General features: G+C 38.7%; 1 protein-coding gene across 1 annotated transcript; it reads left to right on the plus strand.

Annotated features, from left to right (window-relative positions):
* The first annotated feature begins 777 nt into the window (after window positions 1-777).
* On the plus strand, window positions 778-22,712 carry LOC100375823 (dnaJ homolog subfamily A member 2-like). The gene is given in 10 exon segments (NM_001184923.1): window positions 778-846; window positions 5,562-5,621; window positions 6,842-6,944; window positions 7,326-7,464; window positions 7,903-7,983; window positions 8,668-8,801; window positions 19,138-19,280; window positions 19,835-20,033; window positions 20,654-20,781; window positions 21,123-22,712. Coding segments are annotated over 10 exon segments (1,239 nt in total). The 3' UTR covers window positions 21,306-22,712.
* Window positions 22,713-22,722: the final 10 nt, after the last annotated feature.

The following is a 22,722-nucleotide window of genomic DNA, read 5'->3' on the forward strand; positions in this document are numbered from 1 at the left end:
TGTGTTTTAATTACAGGTCCAGTCGTATAATTCGTTGTATTAATTATATTTATTTATATACTTTTATTTTATTATCGCGTGCTACAATATATTTTTGTAATTTCATCGACTTTTGCTAAAGCTAAAGCAAAAGTAATCTAATTATTTACGTTTTTGCAATATTTTGGAAATTACCGGATATCTGATACACGAAAACATAATACAGGTATTTTTATTACACAAAAAATATTCTCTAAAAACCGTCCATTCTTCAGTACAGCCTTGCGACATTCAAAGTTGAAAATATATTGAAAGCTGAATTTTATCAATAAATTATATATTGAAGTTATTTTTTAGAATTTGTGTAATTTTAAGTTTAAATTTGCGAGCACACATATATTTCTATGCAAATACAGGTGAGATCGTTTTCAGTAAAAAAAACTACGAGCGAGTCCCGCCTGATGGATTGAGATCCAAAACCTTACCCCATACCCTTGAAATTGCAAAGATCGCCGCGAAACGACAAACAGTTGACTTTGAAAATAACCGATGAGTTGGGGGGTTACTAGAGGCCTGTGGGTATTACATACTGGTAACCATGAGGATAATAGTAATTTTATTTACAAAATTAATGAATTCGAAAGGAAGATACATTACTATACAAGATATTGTGTTTTACATTATTTTCTTTGAATTGAATTACGAACTGTTCGCAGAAATGAAGTATCGTCAATTTTCTTGCATGTGACGTCACGCAATGACATTAGGTCACGACGAATCGAGAATATCAGAACCAATATGGCGGACGTTGATCTTTATAAAGTGCTCCGGGTTTCGAAAAACGCATCCGATGGCGAAATTAAGAAGGTTTGTACCCTGTTATTTTTTTCTTACGCGAGTCTGTTTATATAAGAATTTGTTTCACTGCATAATATAAATACAATATAAACATTCATGTTTAAATATCACAAGAACGTTAACTGAATCTGTCGAATCATGGTCAGGTTTTTGTTCGATCATTTTGCCGGTACATACGTCATTATTCGGCGTGGTCCATGCGGAAGTACGGCGAATGACCTCACCAAACGACTACTTTTTTCCTGAAATGATACCAGCTAGAAGAACCCCTTTTTCCAAAAAACAGTTAAATTTGAAAAAAACACCAATTTAAACCATATCCCACAAAAAGGGACGTTTTTCTTTGTACCTTGTTTTTTTTACCCACTTGTACACACGCCGGGGGATAATAAAAAAACTATCATAAAACACATCTTGTTAATTTATAATAATATCTTGTTCTGCTCCAACATTCAGATTCCTGTACAGTATGAATAAGCATTACTATCAGTTTTTGATGTAGGGACAAGGATTTGTTTCATCATTCTATTCTCAAATTCGATTTAATATATCATTATATTTTGTGCCTCCATGATACATAAGTAAAATAAAATAAGAAAACGACGTTAACGCCAGCAAATACAAAAAGATTGTGTCATATCAGTACTTGTATAAAATAACCCCAAAGGTGATACTATGCTACACTTCCACCACTCTTACTGAATTCCAATCTTTTATGATAGGTTGATGGAGTTGGCTGGCTAAAATACTACTACTTTTCACAAATACCAGCCCAATTTATGGGTGGACTGGCTTCCACTAGTCTGATCAAATTACTATCCCAGTTGATAGGTTGATGATTTGAAAAGAGTTCCTTTTGCATCTCTAACTCTAACCATCACACAAGCCCCCTCCTAATCAATTGTAGATAACTATAAGTCTCCTTAGAAGGGTGATATACAATTAAATTGGAAAGCAAATAACACCGAATAAACGGCAAGGTAAAGACTATGTCTAATTATAGTAAATACGTACTACATGTACGTGTGTGACTCGAACCGGCGCTCGCGTACGGCACCTAATCGCCTAGCTTCACGCCACTACACGTCTTCCCCTCGGCCACCGGGCATCCCCAAAAAAGGATGCTTAATAACCGAGCTTATTACGTGCAGAGAACATGAAACCCGTCCACGCGATCCGCGCCACACACTATGAGGCAAATGGCCAAAGCGTCTATCAGCTATTTTAATTTAAAACCCAAGAATTCACCAAAAATAGAAGACTAGAAAAAGGCTAATTTGCATATTTGCGCGTTAAACCGGGAATTACTGCTTTGTCATACTTTCTAGACTATTGTAATTAAAAGTTAACGTATAGACATAGACATTTTATGTAAAATCGTTGGACCAGAACAACTGCTCTTGAATATATAAATCAGAAACATGTCATTCATACCAGTGTTTTGGTGGGGTCAGTAAAAACGCGTGTCAATGCCCAGTAAACATTACGTCATCTCATGAATTATTAAACAGCGGGCCGTCCTAGGAAGGTGACCTTTTATCAAAACATCATGGCCTCTCTTCGATGTATTTTCAATAAAAAATCTACGAGTATTTCAGAGCCTATGGTTTACCTTGAAGAGTACAAAGTGGGATATTAAATTATTTATCCTCGATGATTTTTATGTAGTATTGAGAAGCAACTCCAGGAAGCGAACGCACAATAATGAATAATCGCGTAATCCCAGAATCGAAACGTGAGGCACAGAAGTTTTGTTCATCGTTTCCAATCCCATTTTTCCCACTGCAACATATTTGTTAAAAGAAATATTTGAATTCTGTTCGTTTTTTAAGGAGGCAATTTTTTATTTTTTCCGATTTTGGTAACGCCTTATTCAGGGATTTTCTAAGACAGTCGCAGACAATCAGCGCACGGAATGTATGTACAAAACATGCTTTTGTACTACCGCCGACAGTCGCCTGCAAGAAGAGAGCTCCAGCTCCTAACGTAAAAGTTTTAAAATTTCGACCGGTTTTAAATAATTTGTGTTGGAAATCTGACATGTTTTAAGAGTGCAAAATTAAGGTGCATTTTCGAGCGGTCAAATTTTTCTGAATAGAAATCGGCAAATGAAAAAAAATGGGAGTGCTAAACAGTGTGCTTCGTTAGTTTAAAAAAATGGAATGTCCGTCAAATTGACGTAAACTTCCCCATTTTTCACGAAAAAAGCAAAGGTCGTGGCCGAGTTGCAGGCTAAAAAACTCAAAAATCAAAACAAAATCATCAATCAGTAAGTATTATGACAAGGAAAACAAAACATCAGATGCGGAGAAGCGGTCAGCGCGTCAAAAGAGTTGTTAATGTATCAAGTTACCTCTCTCTGTGATGTATTTTTCATTGAAATTATTTGCTTGTTTTCTATTAATTTTAGCGTACCTCTGCAATTTATTTTAACATTGTCAGTTGTTTGCTTCATTGAATTAAACGGAGTTCGTCCGGTTGCAAACAAAGCTGTCTCGCACCACCTAGCAAAACTTGCAAATGATCGTATCTCCCCGACCCAGTGCAATATATCCGGTTAGAATCAAAGCTCACGTGTCCCTTATTTTAGGGACCAGATTCTGCCGTAAATTCGGGATGGGATTTAGAAAAAAATAAAATAGGACTTTTAAGGTGTATTTTGGAGTCATTTTCGGACATTTCAATCATTCCTGATGCCTAAAATAGTCTAAGTTTTACCGTAGTCATTGACGCCTATTCAAGAGTATGATGTTTATTGTGACCAGCGTGAATGGGTAAGCTTCGTTTCGACAATGAGCTGTTATCACTGTAAACAATGTTAAATTATTCTTCACATGCTCAGTTTATTTTTTGAGAACAATTATTTAAAAATAAAATCTCACGCCTTCAGGGAAATTCACGTTTGGACGCTCACATCGATTTTGTTTTTCGTTCGGCGGGCTGATGCCTTCAGTGTAGCTTTTGCCTCTTCCGACATAGAAATCATCTGAATCTTCTTTCTACCTCTCTTTCTTTTCACACCACGCATAATGTAATGATAACAATTAGGAAAAAACGCTGAGGAAATATAATGTTTGGTTTGCTAGCGAGCGATAACTGATTTGAGAATAACTGCACATGCGCATGAATTGAATGAACTATGACCCGTACAATCTCGATTTGCATATTGTCAATCAAAGGTCCTGTTATTTGATTACTCATGCAAATTAGGCAATTGGACATAAACATTGCCACGTGCGAGTGTTTTTTATTTTTAATCAGAAAATAACCAGCAATTTTAACAGTGTTCTAATAAGAATTCATTGGTCAAATTTTCACAGAATGTTCTTTAGATAAAAATCTATATAAAAAACGAAAAAAACTAAAATAAACTGCATCTCTACCTTAAGGACCAATCTGGATTTATGGTGTTTGGCAATATTCAAATTTAGTTGTCATCTTCCCATGCAATGGCTTCTGTTATTGTATAATAGGGTTGATGTAAACATATGTTACATATATGTGTGTATTTCAACTGTACAACAAATTATTTGTTGTACCACCAAAACAGCTACCGATAGGTTGCTGAGTGTTTTGCTATGGTGTTTCAAAGTAGTTACATGATAAGAACTTGTTCAAGCAACTCTTACGAGGGTGTACCATTTGGCTAAAATGACATACATTAGGCACCATTGACTGTCCTGACATTTCATACTGTGTTATTACATACATTTTGTTTGGATAACTTTATTATATACAAATTTATACGATTGAATAAAATAAATTGAAAGGTAATCGCATCATGATCTTCTATTTATATTCAATGTGTTTGAGTCCCCCACTATTAGTTTGACGTCTATCCGTTACCCAACCTATTCTGATTACATAATGATCTCCAGGTGTGCATAGCAAACCAGTCAGTTTAGTTGTCAATGTTGCCGTTTTGCTGTTTGGAACAATATGCCGATGACAGTACCACAGAATTAAATGTTCACTTGAAATTTATATAAATAAATCTTGTTTTTGTTACAATTGTTGGTTTGAATTTGTTTCTTTGGCTCACATCTATTTGTTGTGCACCCATTCTTTTTTGCTAAAGCAGGATAAATGGTGATGTTTGAGTGAACTGTAACTATCACCAATGTCATGGATCCAAAACTAGGAGTGTTATTAAGAGGTTAATTTTCTAGAACACAATGTAATTCAGATATTTCCGAGCAAAAGAAAAACAAATGCGTAATGATTGATCAATGTTTTATGTGGTCATCATTCCTAAACTGAGGTCACTGATTTCAGAGTATATGTACTGTAAAATCTGTATTCTATTAAAATGGGACAATACAACAGAGGGGATACAGTTTCTATTAGAGAATTTGTGATTTGTGTTTGTTCTCCATTGCTCAAAAAAAATGAATGCGAATTATATTTGGGATGCGCCTTCTAATACAGATTTTACGGTACTCATGAGAGGGCTTGCTCAGGAAAGTTTGTTGTCATACATCTGTCACTAACAATAGACAGAATTGCAAAATTGTTTCAACAGTTAAAGTCACTATTCTTGTTTTTGATAACTGATTTGATTTCCAAATCAAATGGCCTTATGCATATTCATGAGTTTATAATGACTCAAAATCAAGGCTATAAAGGTGTAATGATTTGCTGACGCCATGCTTGAACTATATGATGGTGTATTGATATGTACTTGCTTCATCTACAGCATCCCTAAAATATTATTTCTTTTTCAGGCTTATAGAAAATTAGCAAAAGAATTTCATCCTGATAAGAATCCTGACCATGGAGACAAGGCAAGTCATCAGGGATCGTGCCCAATGTTTACTTACCATGTAGCACGTCTTCCTGCCGATGTATCAATTCCACAATAATTAATCACAACTGTACCTCTTATTCTCATATTCTCTGTGAATAATCCTTAGTATCACATCCTAATCTATTTTGCATTGTTTTGACTTTAAAATTGTCCATGTCTCAGTTTCTTATTTCTTTGACATGTTCCTATTATATCTAGAAGCCAAAATGGGCCCCCAATTTCTACATCTTATTATGCACATGGAACTATGTCACCGGGGAATATAGTGGTTACCAGTGCCCGGTCTGTACGGGGTCAATATTAACGCTATTGCAGCTTTCAGTGTTATATTGTACACTAAATCTGATCAACATATTTAATAAACCATATGTGGTCATGTGACCTTATAAAAATGTATATAAATCATATATGGAACACTTTTGCAAATAAACATTCAACCAGTGCTTTATTGAAAACATTTGGCTCATGTTCTTATCAACATATTTAATAACCGTATATGGTTGTGTGTCCTCATTTAAAAAGCACTATTGCAGATAACCATACATCGTATAATCAGTGCTTCTTGTCTTTCTTGGTTCCGTTAGAACTTGAGTTTCTAGGTATGTGTGTCCATCGTCATTTCTTGGACATACATTTTTTGTACCTGGACCGATTTTGTTTAAAGATAATACAAAAACAAATCATGAAAGGATATATATGCACATCAATGTTTTACATTTGGTTAACCTTTGACAGACGAGCGGCTATGTTTAGCACAAAAAACATCACAAATCAACATTTGAACACATCAATCAGGATCAATGGTTTCTTGGCATGCTTGAGAACATCAGACATGATGGCTTATTGAGGCACACAAGTTTGTTTTGGCGGCCATGTTGGTTTTATTTTCAGGTGTTCTTAATGACTCAGATGTTTTTTAACAACACAGACAATATTTTTTTTTGTTTATGTGTGGATTATACAATCTTGACTGAAATGAGAATGATTTTATTTTTGGAAGGTGTCACTTTGACTGAACAAAGCCTGTGTAAGGTACCATTTGAAGTAATGCTATATTTTTAACATGCTGAATTTTCCCCCAATATTTGATCATAATCTATTTATGAATGATTTGGTTTTTAGAATATCAGTATCAAAATAATAATGAATATCAAAATATTATGCCCCCTAATAACACAAATACATTTATCTTTTCAGTTCAAAGAAATCAGTTTTGCATATGAAGTTTTATCAAACCCAGAGAAACGTAGCACTTATGATTCTTATGGGATAGAAGGAATTCGTGGAGAAGCAGGCCCTGGTAAGTGACTAATTTTTAACCCAAATTGATTCCCCACTTTTCAACTCGACCCCTGATTACAGTACAAACAAGCGTATGTATATGAAGGGACAAGAAACTTGAGGTATACAGGTTAACTTTGTCTGTCTGGCATTACTATGGTATAGAAAATGGTATAGGTAATCATAGTTCTTTGTAATTGTTCAATATATTCACACATTTCAGGAAAAGTACTCACTATTTTTTTTCTTGGTTTCTGTCAAAATTCAAGAAAAAAACAGCCAAAAAAAAGAAACATCTCGGGCCAAAAACAAATCAATATTTTTAGTCTTGCACTCCATTATTCCCACCAAATTCCTTATTGACTGATCTTACAGCAGAGTTGTTTATATGTTTTTTCAGGTTCAGCAGATGATATATTTTCACATTTATTTGGTGGTGGCATGGGAGGCGGTTTGTTTGGTGGATTTCCTGGCTTTGGTGGTGGTGGTGGTGGCAGGAGGCGAAAGCAACGAGGTGAAGACACGGTTCATCCACTTAGGTAAGTACTCTACTCTAAAATTCTTCTGCCGTTGACATCTTTCCAACAGGGTGTCAGAGTTTCACAGATTGAATTGTCTCTAGAAAATTTTCTGAAAAACTAGTCTCAATACTCGCAAAAATGTTATTTTGGCACTAGAAACGATGTTAAATTTTCTCCAATTTATATGAATTTCATATGTATTCAGACTACTGTAAAACTTTGTCTATTTTAGCTAATCTGTAATTTCTCTATTTCAAGATGTAAAATAATGTATATTCTCCCAAAGAGATTGTTGGCAACTTAGCTGAATTAGGATTCTGTTAATTTGTACATTGAGAAAAATTTGTCATGCAGCTATTTTAAAGTGTATGCTCTCTGAGAATGATTTTTTTTTCATGGAAATTTATCCACGGTACTAGTAAATTATTGAAATGCAATAACCTGCATTTATTACAGGGTAACTCTAGAAGATTTATATAATGGTAAAATGTCTAAACTGCAATTGAGTAAGAATGTTATATGTCGTGTTTGTAATGGGTAAGTGATTACCAGTAAACTTATTAATGTCTTGCACCTTGGCTTTGGTATCTGGGTTTTAAGTTGCGTTATTGAACACGTTTTGTTTGTAGCCTATAGCATATGAAGTAGGATGTGCCATAATAATATGCCAAATGCAACAATTGAGATATTCCCAAGATATGTTGATTTTTTATAAACTAATAAGTCAAATACTGCCAAGCATTCATGTATATTAAACTGTGATTGCATTTTCAGTATCTTAGGGTGTCCATTAGAAGTCTTTATGTTGAGTGTGTTTTAAAGAAGGATTTCAAACTTTGTTGTACGTTTGGATTTTTATGGCTAAATCAGTCGGGTTCCAACACACATAATATGTGAACGCCATAACTATGCATTCCAGTTCATGGCTCATTTTAGTGCATATTTTAAAAACTTCAAATAATTTTAACAGATAATACAACTTTCATAGTTGTATGGTTTTCCATAATATTACCAATGTAATGCTTTGTATTTATTAAGCCACAGTTATCACTGGTGTTTGATATGGGTACCATATGACATGCACAATGCGTTTACTTCACATAGCTATGAATAAATTTTTTGTCATACTTGATAGTGAAAATACAAAGCTCTGTATTTGAATTTGTTCACAAAATACAATATTATTTCTATGATCATGTTTATTATGTGGTTAAATTACAGGGAGGGTGGTAAGACAGGAGCTTTACAGACTTGTAGAATCTGCCATGGTCGTGGTGTAAAAGTAACGATACGTCAGCTTGCACCGGGTATGGTGCAGCAAATGCAGTCAATGTGTACAGACTGTAATGGTGAAGGTGAGTGAGTCAATGTGTACAGACTGTAACGGTGAAGGTGAGTGAGTCAATGTGTACAGACTATAACGGTGAAGGTGAGTGAGTTAATGTGTACAGACTGTAATGGTGAAGGTGAGTGAGTTAATGTGTACAGACTGTAACGGTGAAGGTGAGTGAGTCAATGTGTACAGACTGTAACGGTGAAGGTGAGTGAGTCAATGTGTACAGACTGTAACAGTGAAGGTGAGTGAGTTAATGTGTACAGACTGTGAAGGTGAGTGAGTCAATGTGTACAGACTGTAACGGTGAAGGTGAGTGAGTCAATGTGTACAGACTGTAACGGTGAAGGTGAGTAAGTCAATGTGTACAGACTGTAACAGTGAAGGTGAGTGAGTCAATGTGTACAGACTGTAACGGTGAAGGTGAATGAGTCAATGTGTACAGACTGTAACGGTGAAGGTGAGTGAGTCAATGTGTACAGACTGTAACGGTGAAGGTGAGTAAGTCAATGTGTACAGACTGTAACGGTGAAGGTGAGTGAGTCAATGTGTACAGACTGTAACGGTGAAGGTGAGTGAGTCAATGTGTACAGACTGTAATGGTGAAGGTGAGTGAGTCAATGTGTACAGACTGTAACGGTGAAGGTGAATGAGTCAATGTGTACAGACTGTAACGGTGAAGGTGAGTGAGTCAATGTGTACAGACTGTAACGGTGAAGGTGAGTAAGTCAATGTGTACAGACTGTAACAGTGAAGGTGAGTGAGTTAATGTGTACAGACTGTAATGGTGAAGGTGAGTGAGTCAATGTGTACAGACTGTAATGGTGAAGGTGAGTGAGTCAATGTGTACAGACTGTAACGGTGAAGGTGAGTGAGTCAATGTGTACAGACTGTAACGGTGAAGGTGAGTGAGTCCATGTGTACAGACTGTAACAGTGAAGGTGAGTGAGTTAATGTGTACAGACTGTGAAGGTGAGTGAGTCAATGTGTACAGACTGTAACGGTGAAGGTGAGTGAGTCAATGTGTACAGACTGTAACGGTGAAGGTGAGTAAGTCAATGTGTACAGACTGTAACAGTGAAGGTGAGTGAGTCAATGTGTACAGACTGTAACGGTGAAGGTGAATGAGTCAATGTGTACAGACTGTAACGGTGAAGGTGAGTGAGTCAATGTGTACAGACTGTAACGGTGAAGGTGAGTAAGTCAATGTGTACAGACTGTAACGGTGAAGGTGAGTGAGTCAATGTGTACAGACTGTAACGGTGAAGGTGAGTGAGTCAATGTGTACAGACTGTAATGGTGAAGGTGAGTGAGTCAATGTGTACAGACTGTAACGGTGAAGGTGAATGAGTCAATGTGTACAGACTGTAACGGTGAAGGTGAGTGAGTCAATGTGTACAGACTGTAACGGTGAAGGTGAGTAAGTCAATGTGTACAGACTGTAACAGTGAAGGTGAGTGAGTTAATGTGTACAGACTGTAATGGTGAAGGTGAGTGAGTCAATGTGTACAGACTGTAATGGTGAAGGTGAGTGAGTCAATGTGTACAGACTGTAACGGTGAAGGTGAGTGAGTCAATGTGTACAGACTGTAACGGTGAAGGTGAGTGAGTCCATGTGTATAGACTGTAACGGTGAAGGTGAGTAAGTTAATGTGTACAGACTGTAACGGTGAAGGTGAGTAAGTTAATGTGTACAGACTGTGAAGGTGAGTGAGTCGATGTGTACAGACTGTAATGGTGAAGGTGAGTGAGTCAATGTGTACAGACTGTAATGGTGAAGGTGAGTGAGTCAATGTGTACAGACTGTAACAGTGAAGGTGAGTGAGTCAATGTGTACAGACTGTAACGGTGAAGGTGAGTGAGTTAATGTGTACAGACTGTAACAGTGAAGGTGAGTGAGTCGATGTGTACAGACTGTAATGGTGAAGATGAGTGAGTCAATGTGTACAGACTGTAACGGTGAAGGTGAGTGAGTTAATGTGTACAGACTGTAACAGTGAAGGTGAGTGAGTCAATGTGTACAGACTGTAATGGTGAAGATGAGTGAGTCAATGTGTACAGATTGTAACGGTGAAGGTGAGTAAGTTAATGTGTACAGACTGTAATGGTGAAGGTGAGTGAGTTAATGTGTACAGACTGTAATGGTGAAGGTGAGTGAGTCAATGTGTACAGATTGTAACGGTGAAGGTGAGTGAGTCCATGTGTACAGACTGTAACGGTGAAGGTGAGTGAGTCAATGTGTACAGACTGTAATGGTGAAGGTGAGTGAGTCAATGTGTACAGATTGTAATGGTGAAGGTGAGTGAGTCAATGTGTACAGACTGTAATGGTGAAGGTGAGTGAGTCAATGTGTACAGACTGTAATGGTGAAGGTGAGTGAGTCAATGTGTACAGACTGTAATTGTGAAGGTGAGTGAGTTAATGTGTACAGACTGTAACGGTGAAGGTGAGAGAGTAATGTGTACAGACTGTAACGGTGAAGGTGAGTGAGTTAATGTGTACAGACTGTAATGGTAATGGTGAAGGTGAAGTAAGTTAATGTGTACAGACTGTAACGGTGAAGGTGAGTGAGTCAATGTGTACAGACTGTAACGGTGAAGGTGAGTGAGTCAATGTGTACAAACTGTAACGGTGAAGGTGAGTGAGTTAATGTGTACAGACTGTAACAGTGAAGGTGAGTGAGTCAATGTGTACAGACTGTAATGGTGAAGATGAGTGAGTCAATGTGTACAGATTGTAACGGTGAAGGTGAGTAAGTTAATGTGTACAGACTGTAATGGTGAAGGTGAGTGAGTTAATGTGTACAGACTGTAATGGTGAAGGTGAGTGAGTCAATGTGTACAGATTGTAACGGTGAAGGTGAGTGAGTCCATGTGTACAGACTGTAACGGTGAAGGTGAGTGAGTCAATGTGTACAGACTGTAATGGTGAAGGTGAGTGAGTCAATGTGTACAGATTGTAACGGTGAAGGTGAGTGAGTCAATGTGTACAGACTGTAATGGTGAAGGTGAGTGAGTCAATGTGTACAGACTGTAATGGTGAAGGTGAGTGAGTCAATGTGTACAGACTGTAATTGTGAAGGTGAGTGAGTTAATGTGTACAGACTGTAACGGTGAAGGTGAGAGAGTAATGTGTACAGACTGTAACGGTGAAGGTAAGTGAGTTAATGTGTACAGACTGTAATGGTAATGGTGAAGGTGAAGTAAGTTAATGTGTACAGACTGTAACGGTGAAGGTGAGTGAGTTAATGTGTACAGACTGTAACGGTGAAGGTGAGTGAGTCAATGTGTACAGACTGTAACGGTGAAGGTGAGTGAGTCAATGTGTACAGACTGTAACGGTGAAGGTGAGTGAGTTAATGTGTACAGACTGTAACAGTGAAGGTGAGTGAGTCAATGTGTACAGACTGTAATGGTGAAGATGAGTGAGTCAATGTGTACAGATTGTAACGGTGAAGGTGAGTAAGTTAATGTGTACAGACTGTAATGGTGAAGGTGAGTGAGTCAATGTGTACAGACTGTAATGGTGAAGGTGAGTGAGTCAATGTGTACAGATTGTAACGGTGAAGGTGAGTGAGTCCATGTGTACAGACTGTAACGGTGAAGGTGAGTAAGTTAATGTGTACAGACTGTAATGGTGAAGGTGAGTGAGTCAATGTGTACAGACTGTAATGGTGAAGGTGAGTGAGTCAATGTGTGCAGACTGTAATGGTGAAGGTGAGTGAGTCAATGTGTACAGACTGTAATTGTGAAGGTGAGTGAGTTAATGTGTACAGACTGTAACGGTGAAGGTGAGAGAGTAATGTGTACAGACTGTAACGGTGAAGGTGAGTGAGTTAATGTGTACAGACTGTAATGGTAATGGTGAAGGTGAAGTAAGTTAATGTGTACAGACTGTAACGGTGAAGGTGAGTGAGTCAATGTGTACAGACTGTAACGGTGAAGGTGAGTGAGTCAATGTGTACAGACTGTAACGGTGAAGGTGAGTGAGTCAATGTGTACAGACTGTAACGGTGAAGGTGAGTGAGTCAATGTGTACAGACTGTAACGGTGAAGGTGAGTGAGTCAATGTGTACAGACTGTAATGGTGAAGATGAGTGAGTCCATGTGTACAGACTGTAACGGTGAAGGTGAGTGAGTCAATGTGTACAGACTGTAACGGTGAAGGTGAGTGAGTCAATGTGTACAGACTGTAACGGTGAAGGTGAGTGAGTCCATGTGTATAGACTGTAACGGTGAAGGTGAGTAAGTTAATGTGTACAGACTGTAATGGTGAAGGTGAGTGAGTTAATGTGTACAGACTGTAATGGTGAAGGTGAGTGAGTCAATGTGTACAGATTGTAACGGTGAAGGTGAGTGAGTCCATGTGTACAGACTGTAACGGTGAAGGTGAGTGAGTCAATGTGTACAGACTGTAATGGTGAAGGTGAGTGAGTCAATGTGTACAGATTGTAACGGTGAAGGTGAGTGAGTCAATGTGTACAGACTGTAATGGTGAAGGTGAGTGAGTCAATGTGTACAGACTGTAATGGTGAAGGTGAGTGAGTCAATGTGTACAGACTGTAATTGTGAAGGTGAGTGAGTTAATGTGTACAGACTGTAACGGTGAAGGTGAGAGAGTAATGTGTACAGACTGTAACGGTGAAGGTAAGTGAGTTAATGTGTACAGACTGTAATGGTAATGGTGAAGGTGAAGTAAGTTAATGTGTACAGACTGTAACGGTGAAGGTGAGTGAGTCAATGTGTACAGACTGTAACGGTGAAGGTGAGTGAGTCAATGTGTACAGACTGTAACGGTGAAGGTGAGTGAGTCAATGTGTACAGACTGTAACGGTGAAGGTGAGTGAGTCAATGTGTACAGACTGTAACGGTGAAGGTGAGTGAGTTAATGTGTACAGACTGTAACAGTGAAGGTGAGTGAGTCAATGTGTACAGACTGTAATGGTGAAGATGAGTGAGTCAATGTGTACAGATTGTAACGGTGAAGGTGAGTAAGTTAATGTGTACAGACTGTAATGGTGAAGGTGAGTGAGTCAATGTGTACAGACTGTAATGGTGAAGGTGAGTGAGTCAATGTGTACAGATTGTAACGGTGAAGGTGAGTGAGTCCATGTGTACAGACTGTAACGGTGAAGGTGAGTAAGTTAATGTGTACAGACTGTAATGGTGAAGGTGAGTGAGTCAATGTGTACAGACTGTAATGGTGAAGGTGAGTGAGTCAATGTGTGCAGACTGTAATGGTGAAGGTGAGTGAGTCAATGTGTACAGACTGTAATTGTGAAGGTGAGTGAGTTAATGTGTACAGACTGTAACGGTGAAGGTGAGAGAGTAATGTGTACAGACTGTAACGGTGAAGGTGAGTGAGTTAATGTGTACAGACTGTAATGGTAATGGTGAAGGTGAAGTAAGTTAATGTGTACAGACTGTAACGGTGAAGGTGAGTGAGTCAATGTGTACAGACTGTAACGGTGAAGGTGAGTGAGTCAATGTGTACAGACTGTAACGGTGAAGGTGAGTGAGTCAATGTGTACAGACTGTAACGGTGAAGGTGAGTGAGTCAATGTGTACAGACTGTAACGGTGAAGGTGAGTGAGTCAATGTGTACAGACTGTAATGGTGAAGATGAGTGAGTCCATGTGTACAGACTGTAACGGTGAAGGTGAGTGAGTCAATGTGTACAGACTGTAACAGTGAAGGTGAAGTAAGTTAATGTGTACAGACTGTAATGGTGAAGGTGAGTGAGTCAATGTGTACAGACTGTAATGGTGAAGGTGAGTGAGTCAATGTGTACAAACTGTAACGGTGAAGGTGAGTGAGTCCATGTGTACAGACTGTAACGGTGAAGGTGAGTGAGTCAATGTGTACAGACTGTAATGGTGAAGGTGAGTAAGTTAATGTGTACAGACTGTAACGGTGAAGGTGAGTGAGTCAATGTGTACAGACTGTAATGGTGAAGGTGAGTGAGTCAATGTGTACAGACTGTAACGGTGAAGGTGAGTGAGTCCATGTGTACAGACTGTAATGGTGAAGGTGAGTGAGTCAATGTGTACAGACTGTAATGGTGAAGGTGAGTGAGTCAATGTGTACAGACTAATGGTGAAGGTGAGTGAGTCAATGTGTACAGACTGTAACGGTGAAGGTGAGTGAGTCAATGTGTACAGACTGTAACAGTGAAGGCGAGTAAGTTAATGTGTACAGACTGTAACGGTGAAGGTGAGTGAGTCAATGTGTACAGACTGTAATGGTGAAGGTGAGTGAGTCAATGTGTACAGACTGTAACGGTGAAGGTGAGTGAGTCAATGTGTACAGACTGTAACGGTGAAGGTGAGTGAGTCAATGTGTACAGACTGTAATGGTGAAGGTGAGTGAGTCAATGTGTACAGACTGTAACAGTGAAGGTGAGTGAGTCAATGTGTACAGACTGTAATGGTGAAGATGAGTGAGTCCATGTGTACAGACTGTAACGGTGAAGGTGAGTGAGTCAATGTGTACAGACTGTAACGGTGAAGGTGAGTGAGTCAATGTGTACAGACTGTAACGGTGAAGGTGAGTGAGTCCATGTGTATAGACTGTAACGGTGAAGGTGAGTAAGTTAATGTGTACAGACTGTAATGGTGAAGGTGAGTGAGTTAATGTGTACAGACTGTAATGGTGAAGGTGAGTGAGTCAATGTGTACAGATTGTAACGGTGAAGGTGAGTGAGTCCATGTGTACAGACTGTAACGGTGAAGGTGAGTGAGTCAATGTGTACAGACTGTAATGGTGAAGGTGAGTGAGTCAATGTGTACAGATTGTAACGGTGAAGGTGAGTGAGTCAATGTGTACAGACTGTAATGGTGAAGGTGAGTGAGTCAATGTGTACAGACTGTAATGGTGAAGGTGAGTGAGTCAATGTGTACAGACTGTAATTGTGAAGGTGAGTGTGTTAATGTGTACAGACTGTAACGGTGAAGGTGAGAGAGTAATGTGTACAGACTGTAACGGTGAAGGTAAGTGAGTTAATGTGTACAGACTGTAATGGTAATGGTGAAGGTGAAGTAAGTTAATGTGTACAGACTGTAACGGTGAAGGTGAGTGAGTCAATGTGTACAGACTGTAACGGTGAAGGTGAGTGAGTTAATGTGTACAGACTGTAACGGTGAAGGTGAGTGAGTCAATGTGTACAGACTGTAACGGTGAAGGTGAGTGAGTTAATGTGTACAGACTGTAACAGTGAAGGTGAGTGAGTCAATGTGTACAGACTGTAATGGTGAAGATGAGTGAGTCAATGTGTACAGATTGTAACGGTGAAGGTGAGTAAGTTAATGTGTACAGACTGTAATGGTGAAGGTGAGTGAGTCAATGTGTACAGACTGTAATGGTGAAGGTGAGTGAGTCAATGTGTACAGATTGTAACGGTGAAGGTGAGTGAGTCCATGTGTACAGACTGTAACGGTGAAGGTGAGTAAGTTAATGTGTACAGACTGTAATGGTGAAGGTGAGTGAGTCAATGTGTACAGACTGTAATGGTGAAGGTGAGTGAGTCAATGTGTGCAGACTGTAATGGTGAAGGTGAGTGAGTCAATGTGTACAGACTGTAATTGTGAAGGTGAGTGAGTTAATGTGTACAGACTGTAACGGTGAAGGTGAGAGAGTAATGTGTACAGACTGTAACGGTGAAGGTGAGTGAGTTAATGTGTACAGACTGTAATGGTAATGGTGAAGGTGAAGTAAGTTAATGTGTACAGACTGTAACGGTGAAGGTGAGTGAGTCAATGTGTACAGACTGTAACGGTGAAGGTGAGTGAGTCAATGTGTACAGACTGTAACGGTGAAGGTGAGTGAGTCAATGTGTACAGACTGTAACGGTGAAGGTGAGTGAGTCAATGTGTACAGACTGTAACGGTGAAGGTGAGTGAGTCAATGTGTACAGACTGTAATGGTGAAGATGAGTGAGTCCATGTGTACAGACTGTAACGGTGAAGGTGAGTGAGTCAATGTGTACAGACTGTAACAGTGAAGGTGAAGTAAGTTAATGTGTACAGACTGTAATGGTGAAGGTGAGTGAGTCAATGTGTACAGACTGTAATGGTGAAGGTGAGTGAGTCAATGTGTACAAACTGTAACGGTGAAGGTGAGTGAGTCCATGTGTACAGACTGTAACGGTGAAGGTGAGTGAGTCAATGTGTACAGACTGTAATGGTGAAGGTGAGTAAGTTAATGTGTACAGACTGTAACGGTGAAGGTGAGTGAGTCAATGTGTACAGACTGTAATGGTGAAGGTGAGTGAGTCAATGTGTACAGACTGTAACGGTGAAGGTGAGTGAGTCCATGTGTACAGACTGTAATGGTGAAGGTGAGTGAGTCAATGTGTACAGACTGTAATGGTGAAGGTGAGTGAGTCAATGTGTACAGACTAATGGTGAAGGTGAGTGAGTCAATGTGTACAGACTGTAACGGTGAAGGTGAGTGAGTCCATGTGTACAGACTGTAACAGTGAAGGCGAGTAAGTTAATGTGTACAGACTGTAACGGTGAAGGTGAGTGAGTCAATGTGTACAGACTGTAATGGTGAAGGTGAGTGAGTCAATGTGTACAGACTGTAACGGTGAAGGTGAGTGAGTCAATGTGTACAGACTGTAACGGTGAAGGTGAGTGAGTCAATGTGTACAGACTGTAATGGTGAAGGTGAGTGAGTCAATGTGTACAGACTGTAACAGTGAAGGTGAGTGAGTCAATGTGTACAGACTGTAACGGTGAAGGTGAGTGAGTCAATGTGTACAGACTGTAATGGTGAAGGTGAGTGAGTCAATGTGTACAGACTGTAACGGTGAAGGTGAGTGAGTCAATGTGTACAGACTGTAATGGTGAAGGTGAGTGAGTCAATGTGTACAGACTGTAATGGTGAAGGTGAGTAAGTCAATGTGTACAGACTGTAACAGTGAAGGTGAGTGAGTCCATGTGTACAGACTGTAACGGTGAAGGTGAAGTAAGTTAATGTGTACAGACTGTAATGGTGAAGGTAAGTGAGTCAATGTGTACAGACTGTAACGGTGAAGGTGAGTGAGTCCATGTGTACAGACTGTAACGGTGAAGGTGAAGTAAGTTAATGTGTACAGATTGTAACGGTGAAGGTGAGTGAGTTAATGTGTACAGACTGTAACGGTGAAGGTGAGTGAGTTAATGTGTACAGACTGTAACGGTGAAGGTGAGTGAGTCAATGTGTACAGACTGTAACGGTGAAGGTGAGTGAGTCAATGTGTACAGACTGTAACGGTGAAGGTGAGTGAGTTAATGTGTACAGACTGTAATGGTGAAGGTGAGTAAGTTAATGTGTACAGACTGTAACGGTGAAGGTGAGTGAGTTAATGTGTACAGACTGTAACGGTGAAGGTGAGTGAGTTAATGTGTACAGACTGTAACGGTGAAGGTGAGTGAGTTAATGTGTACAGACTGTAACGGTGAAGGTGAGTGAGTCAATGTGTACAGACTGTAACGGTGAAGGTGAGTGAGTTAATGTGTACAGACTGTAATGGTGAAGGTGAAGTAAGTTAATGTGTACAGATTGTAACGGTGAAGGTGAGTGAGTTAATGTGTACAGACTGTAACGGTGAAGGTGAGTGAGTCAATGTGTACAGACTGTAACGGTGAAGGTGAGTGAGTCAATGTGTACAGACTGTAACGGTGAAGGTGAGTGAGTCAATGTGTACAGACTGTAACGGTGAAGGTGAGTGAGTCAATGTGTACAGACTGTAATGGTGAAGGTGAGTGAGTCAATGTGTACAGACTGTAACGGTGAAGGTGAGTGAGTCAATGTGTACAGACTGTAACGGTGAAGGTGAGTGAGTCAATGTGTACAGACTGTAACGGTGAAGGTGAGTGAGTCAATGTGTACAGACTGTAACGGTGAAGGTGAGTAAGTTAATGTGTACAGACTGTAATGGTGAAGGTGAGTGAGTCAGTCAATGTGTACAGACTGTAACGGTGAAGGTGAGTGAGTTAATGTGTACAGACTGTAACGGTGAAGGTGAGTGAGTTAATGTGTACAGACTGTAATGGTGAAGGTGAGTAAGTCAATGTGTACAGACTGTAACGGTGAAGGTGAGTGAGTTAATGTGTACAGACTGTAACGGTGAAGGTGAGTGAGTTAATGTGTACAGACTGTAACGGTGAAGGTGAGTGAGTCAATGTGTACAGACTGTAACGGTGAAGGTGAGTGAGTCAATGTGTACAGACTGTAACGGTGAAGGTGAGTGAGTCAATGTGTACAGACTGTAACGGTGAAGGTGAAGTAAGTTAACAAGTGACCCATAACCTTTAAGTCTTGGTTTGTTTCTAAATGGCCAGAAATAAAAATTGTGATTTGTTTGTACGTACACAGGGGAAACAATTAATGAGAAAGACAGATGTAAAACATGCCATGGTAGGAAAGTTATTAAAGAGTCTAAAATACTACAAGTACATGTAGATAAAGGAATGAAAGACGGGCAGAAAATAACCTTCCGCTGGGAAGGTGACCAACAGGTAAGTTCAATAAAATGTCCATTTATAGGGATATCAAGAATGAGTTGAAACTGCTCACTGTGGGAATGGCACATACATTACAGCTCAAGCGGCTGAGGCTGAGTATTATCTAGCAAAACCAAAATCCTAAGAATATTATCTTTCAAACAGGAATGAGTATATTATGTAAATTTAAAAACTGACACAGCTTAGTATGCACTGTTGTGGTTGCTGCAGTATTATCTAATTTGACTACATCGTCATATTCGATTCAGAGAATGATCTATCTTCACTTTACACATTATCTTGCCATACATCCTTCTCTATTATGGCAATGTGGGCGATTCATTATTGTTTAAATAAAACACATTATCAATGACCACGATGATAAATTATGTATTGACCATTGAATCAAATTTACTGTTACTTATGAAGTCATCGTTTTTCATAATTACATTGCATGCCTAGAATGTGGCAAGGCTGTCAGGGGAACTTGTAATGTATCATGTTATGATGCATGGACATTATAAATTAAACATAACCATAACCATATGACGTCATTGCTTTCTTTGTAGCCTGGCTTGGAACCCGGTGATGTCATCATAGTGTTACAACAAAGAGAGCATGATGTGTTTCAACGTGATGGTTTGGATCTGTACATGTCATATAGCATTGGTCTAGCGGAAGCACTCTGTGGATTTCAAATTTCTGTTACACATTTAGATGGAAGACGGCTACTTGTCAAGTCTGCCCCTGGTGGAGTGATAAACCCAGGTAGGAAGGTCATGGGTCAAATTGATGAATGCTGCTATATAATGGTGAAAAATCCTGTTGCAGTGATTTCTTATTTGTATGGAGTCGTACCTTAGTATCAGTTTTTAGTTTATCTGATACCCCCCTGTTCTCCTAATGTAGATCAGTGTCAGGCAGGCCTATCAGCTTGTAATAAGATTTGGTTGGATAGCTATATAAAAATGCATTCAGTGTATGTGATGTGCATGACAAAGCATCTTTTTAGTTTTAAACAAGGACTTGCATAAAATATTTAAATATTAGTTAAATATTTATCAAAATCGAGCCTTTCCACCATTCCAGAACCAGTTCACATCAGAAAAGTTATACATTCTGATTTCAGTTTACTATTGCATGACCAGGTTTTACCAATGATTTGTGTTCATGTAAATGAAGGATGTGAGGGTAGTGTCTGCATTTATTTGTTTTCCCGGTTTATCTTGGTACAACTTGTTAATTATGTGTACTAGCTGTGCGGTTTTAGGTCAATATCGTGTAAATGCACATTTATGAGGTCAACAGTGGAATGGCATTTACAAGGTACTGACACTAAGACAACACTTATTGTTTTGAGACTTGTGTAACCATATTAACTCTTACAGGTAGCATGCGGGCTATTGTGGGAGAAGGCTTTCCTGTGTATAAAAGTCCATTTGAAAAGGGAAATCTCTATATCAAATTTGAAATTAAATGGCCAGAAAACAACTTTGCTGATGAAAACAAATTAAAGGTAATGTTGCATTTATTGGAGTTCACCCCCAACTTGAACTCGTGAACTTATTCATAAATAACATGGCTAAAGTAATCACAAATTGTTTGCCTCAACAAAAGTTTTGATTTTAAGTTACGTTAAATCGTTAACAATTTTATTGGTTACATTATTGTATGTTGTCTTTCAATCACTGGGTAGTTTTATCATTGGCATATGGTGTTACTTTGATCACTTAACTATTTTCAGCATTTATTTTGATTCTGACTGATGTATGAGAAACCATTACATAATCAGCAAACAATTTTGATTTAGTCAAGGGAAATCAACTAACTTGCACTAACTTGTCTCTCGCCTTCTAGATGATTGAAAAGTTTTTGCCTCCACGGCCAAAAATGCCACCACTGGATGACAACGTTGAAGAAGTTGATCTGACTGAATATGAAGAAAGACTCAATAAACGCTCGGGGCGAGAAGCATATCATGAAGATGATGACGCTGATGAAGGACATCATGGGCCGGGTGTTCAGTGTGCTCACCAGTAGTATGTCATAATAATTACTTGAATCAGAGAGGACTAAGTTTAAATGAAACACCATCAAGTATTTAGCACCAAGTCCTGCTCCTGTAGTTTACAATGCTGAAATGTTCATGAATTTTGGTATACTGTTGATGATATTCATTAATATACAAATAAATTTTCATATGAAAAACAACTGATTAGGTAGATTAGAAACGTTACAGGAATATATAAACAAATCTGTCAACTTTGTCTTAAAAGTTTAAGTCACAAACATTTACTCAATGCTAATGTTTCTTGAAATGATCAGCAACATTGATATTTACTATGATGATGTTTTATGCCAACTTTCTCATCCTTGAGTTAGAGGGAGCAATGACTTCGCCACCCAAGCTGTCATTATCATTTTTACTACTTTGTTGCATTAATGTATTGCTGATGTCCAAATTTTATTTTTCATTTGTATTCTCATTCAAACTCTCTAATACTTGTTGCATCCATTCTGGGATCTGTTTATGCCTACGACTAGATCACCATATATGGATAATTTGAGCATACTCGATCACCATATATGGATAATTTGAGCATACTCGATCACCATATATGGATAATTTGAGCATACTCGATCACCATATATGGATAATTGAGAACATTGATGTTTATCTCTGGTAATGTGCAAGAATAAATCAATTATGGTACTTCATTTTCTAACACAGTAAACTATTAAACACACATACTCTGACCATCTAGAAAACATGATTATGGGTGGGGGAACCTGATTTTAGCATTTCAAAGATGTACTGACGAGCTGTACTTGTAGCTTGGCAGTTTGCAACACTGGTAATGGACCTCATTTACAATTAGCCATGAAGATCTTGCTGGAGCAATGTAACTTATTTTTGTTCAATGAATAGTGTCCCATTTTTTACCACCACTGACTCCATACACTGGTTACACAAGTCAAGTGGACATGATGACCAAGAGGAACGTGTGGGCTGGCTCTTTACACGATATGGTGGCCATCTGCAAGTTTTGTCAGTGTTGCTTTCATTAAAAGACCTGCATTGTTGTAACTGCTTTTAAATTTTAAACACATTTGACCCTTGTGTTGTATGGGAACCACATCAAATAATCACTATCGGGCAGCAATGAGGTGTAATGCTTTTTTTTTTTAAAAAAACAACAAATTGTGGGAAATTTCAATTGGTAAACTATATTAAGACTGAACTTTGCTGTGTCTATTGGACTTGCCAATGGAACCATACATCGATACATAAATGTTGTGATTGTCTTGTACCCCCCCCCCCTTTAGTTTTTTGCCAGTTTGATGTAAGTTTTTTTTTACCTCTTGGTCAACTTATTTTAGCACAAGTGTATTTATTGACAAGTGATGTGTTGTGATTTGCTAATAAACTTCCTATATTCCAAAACACTGATTGGGT

This window comes from Saccoglossus kowalevskii, chromosome 6 (genome assembly GCF_978046115.1).
Source record: "Saccoglossus kowalevskii chromosome 6, keSacKowa6.1, whole genome shotgun sequence".
NCBI classification, from domain to species: domain Eukaryota; kingdom Metazoa; phylum Hemichordata; class Enteropneusta; family Harrimaniidae; genus Saccoglossus; species Saccoglossus kowalevskii.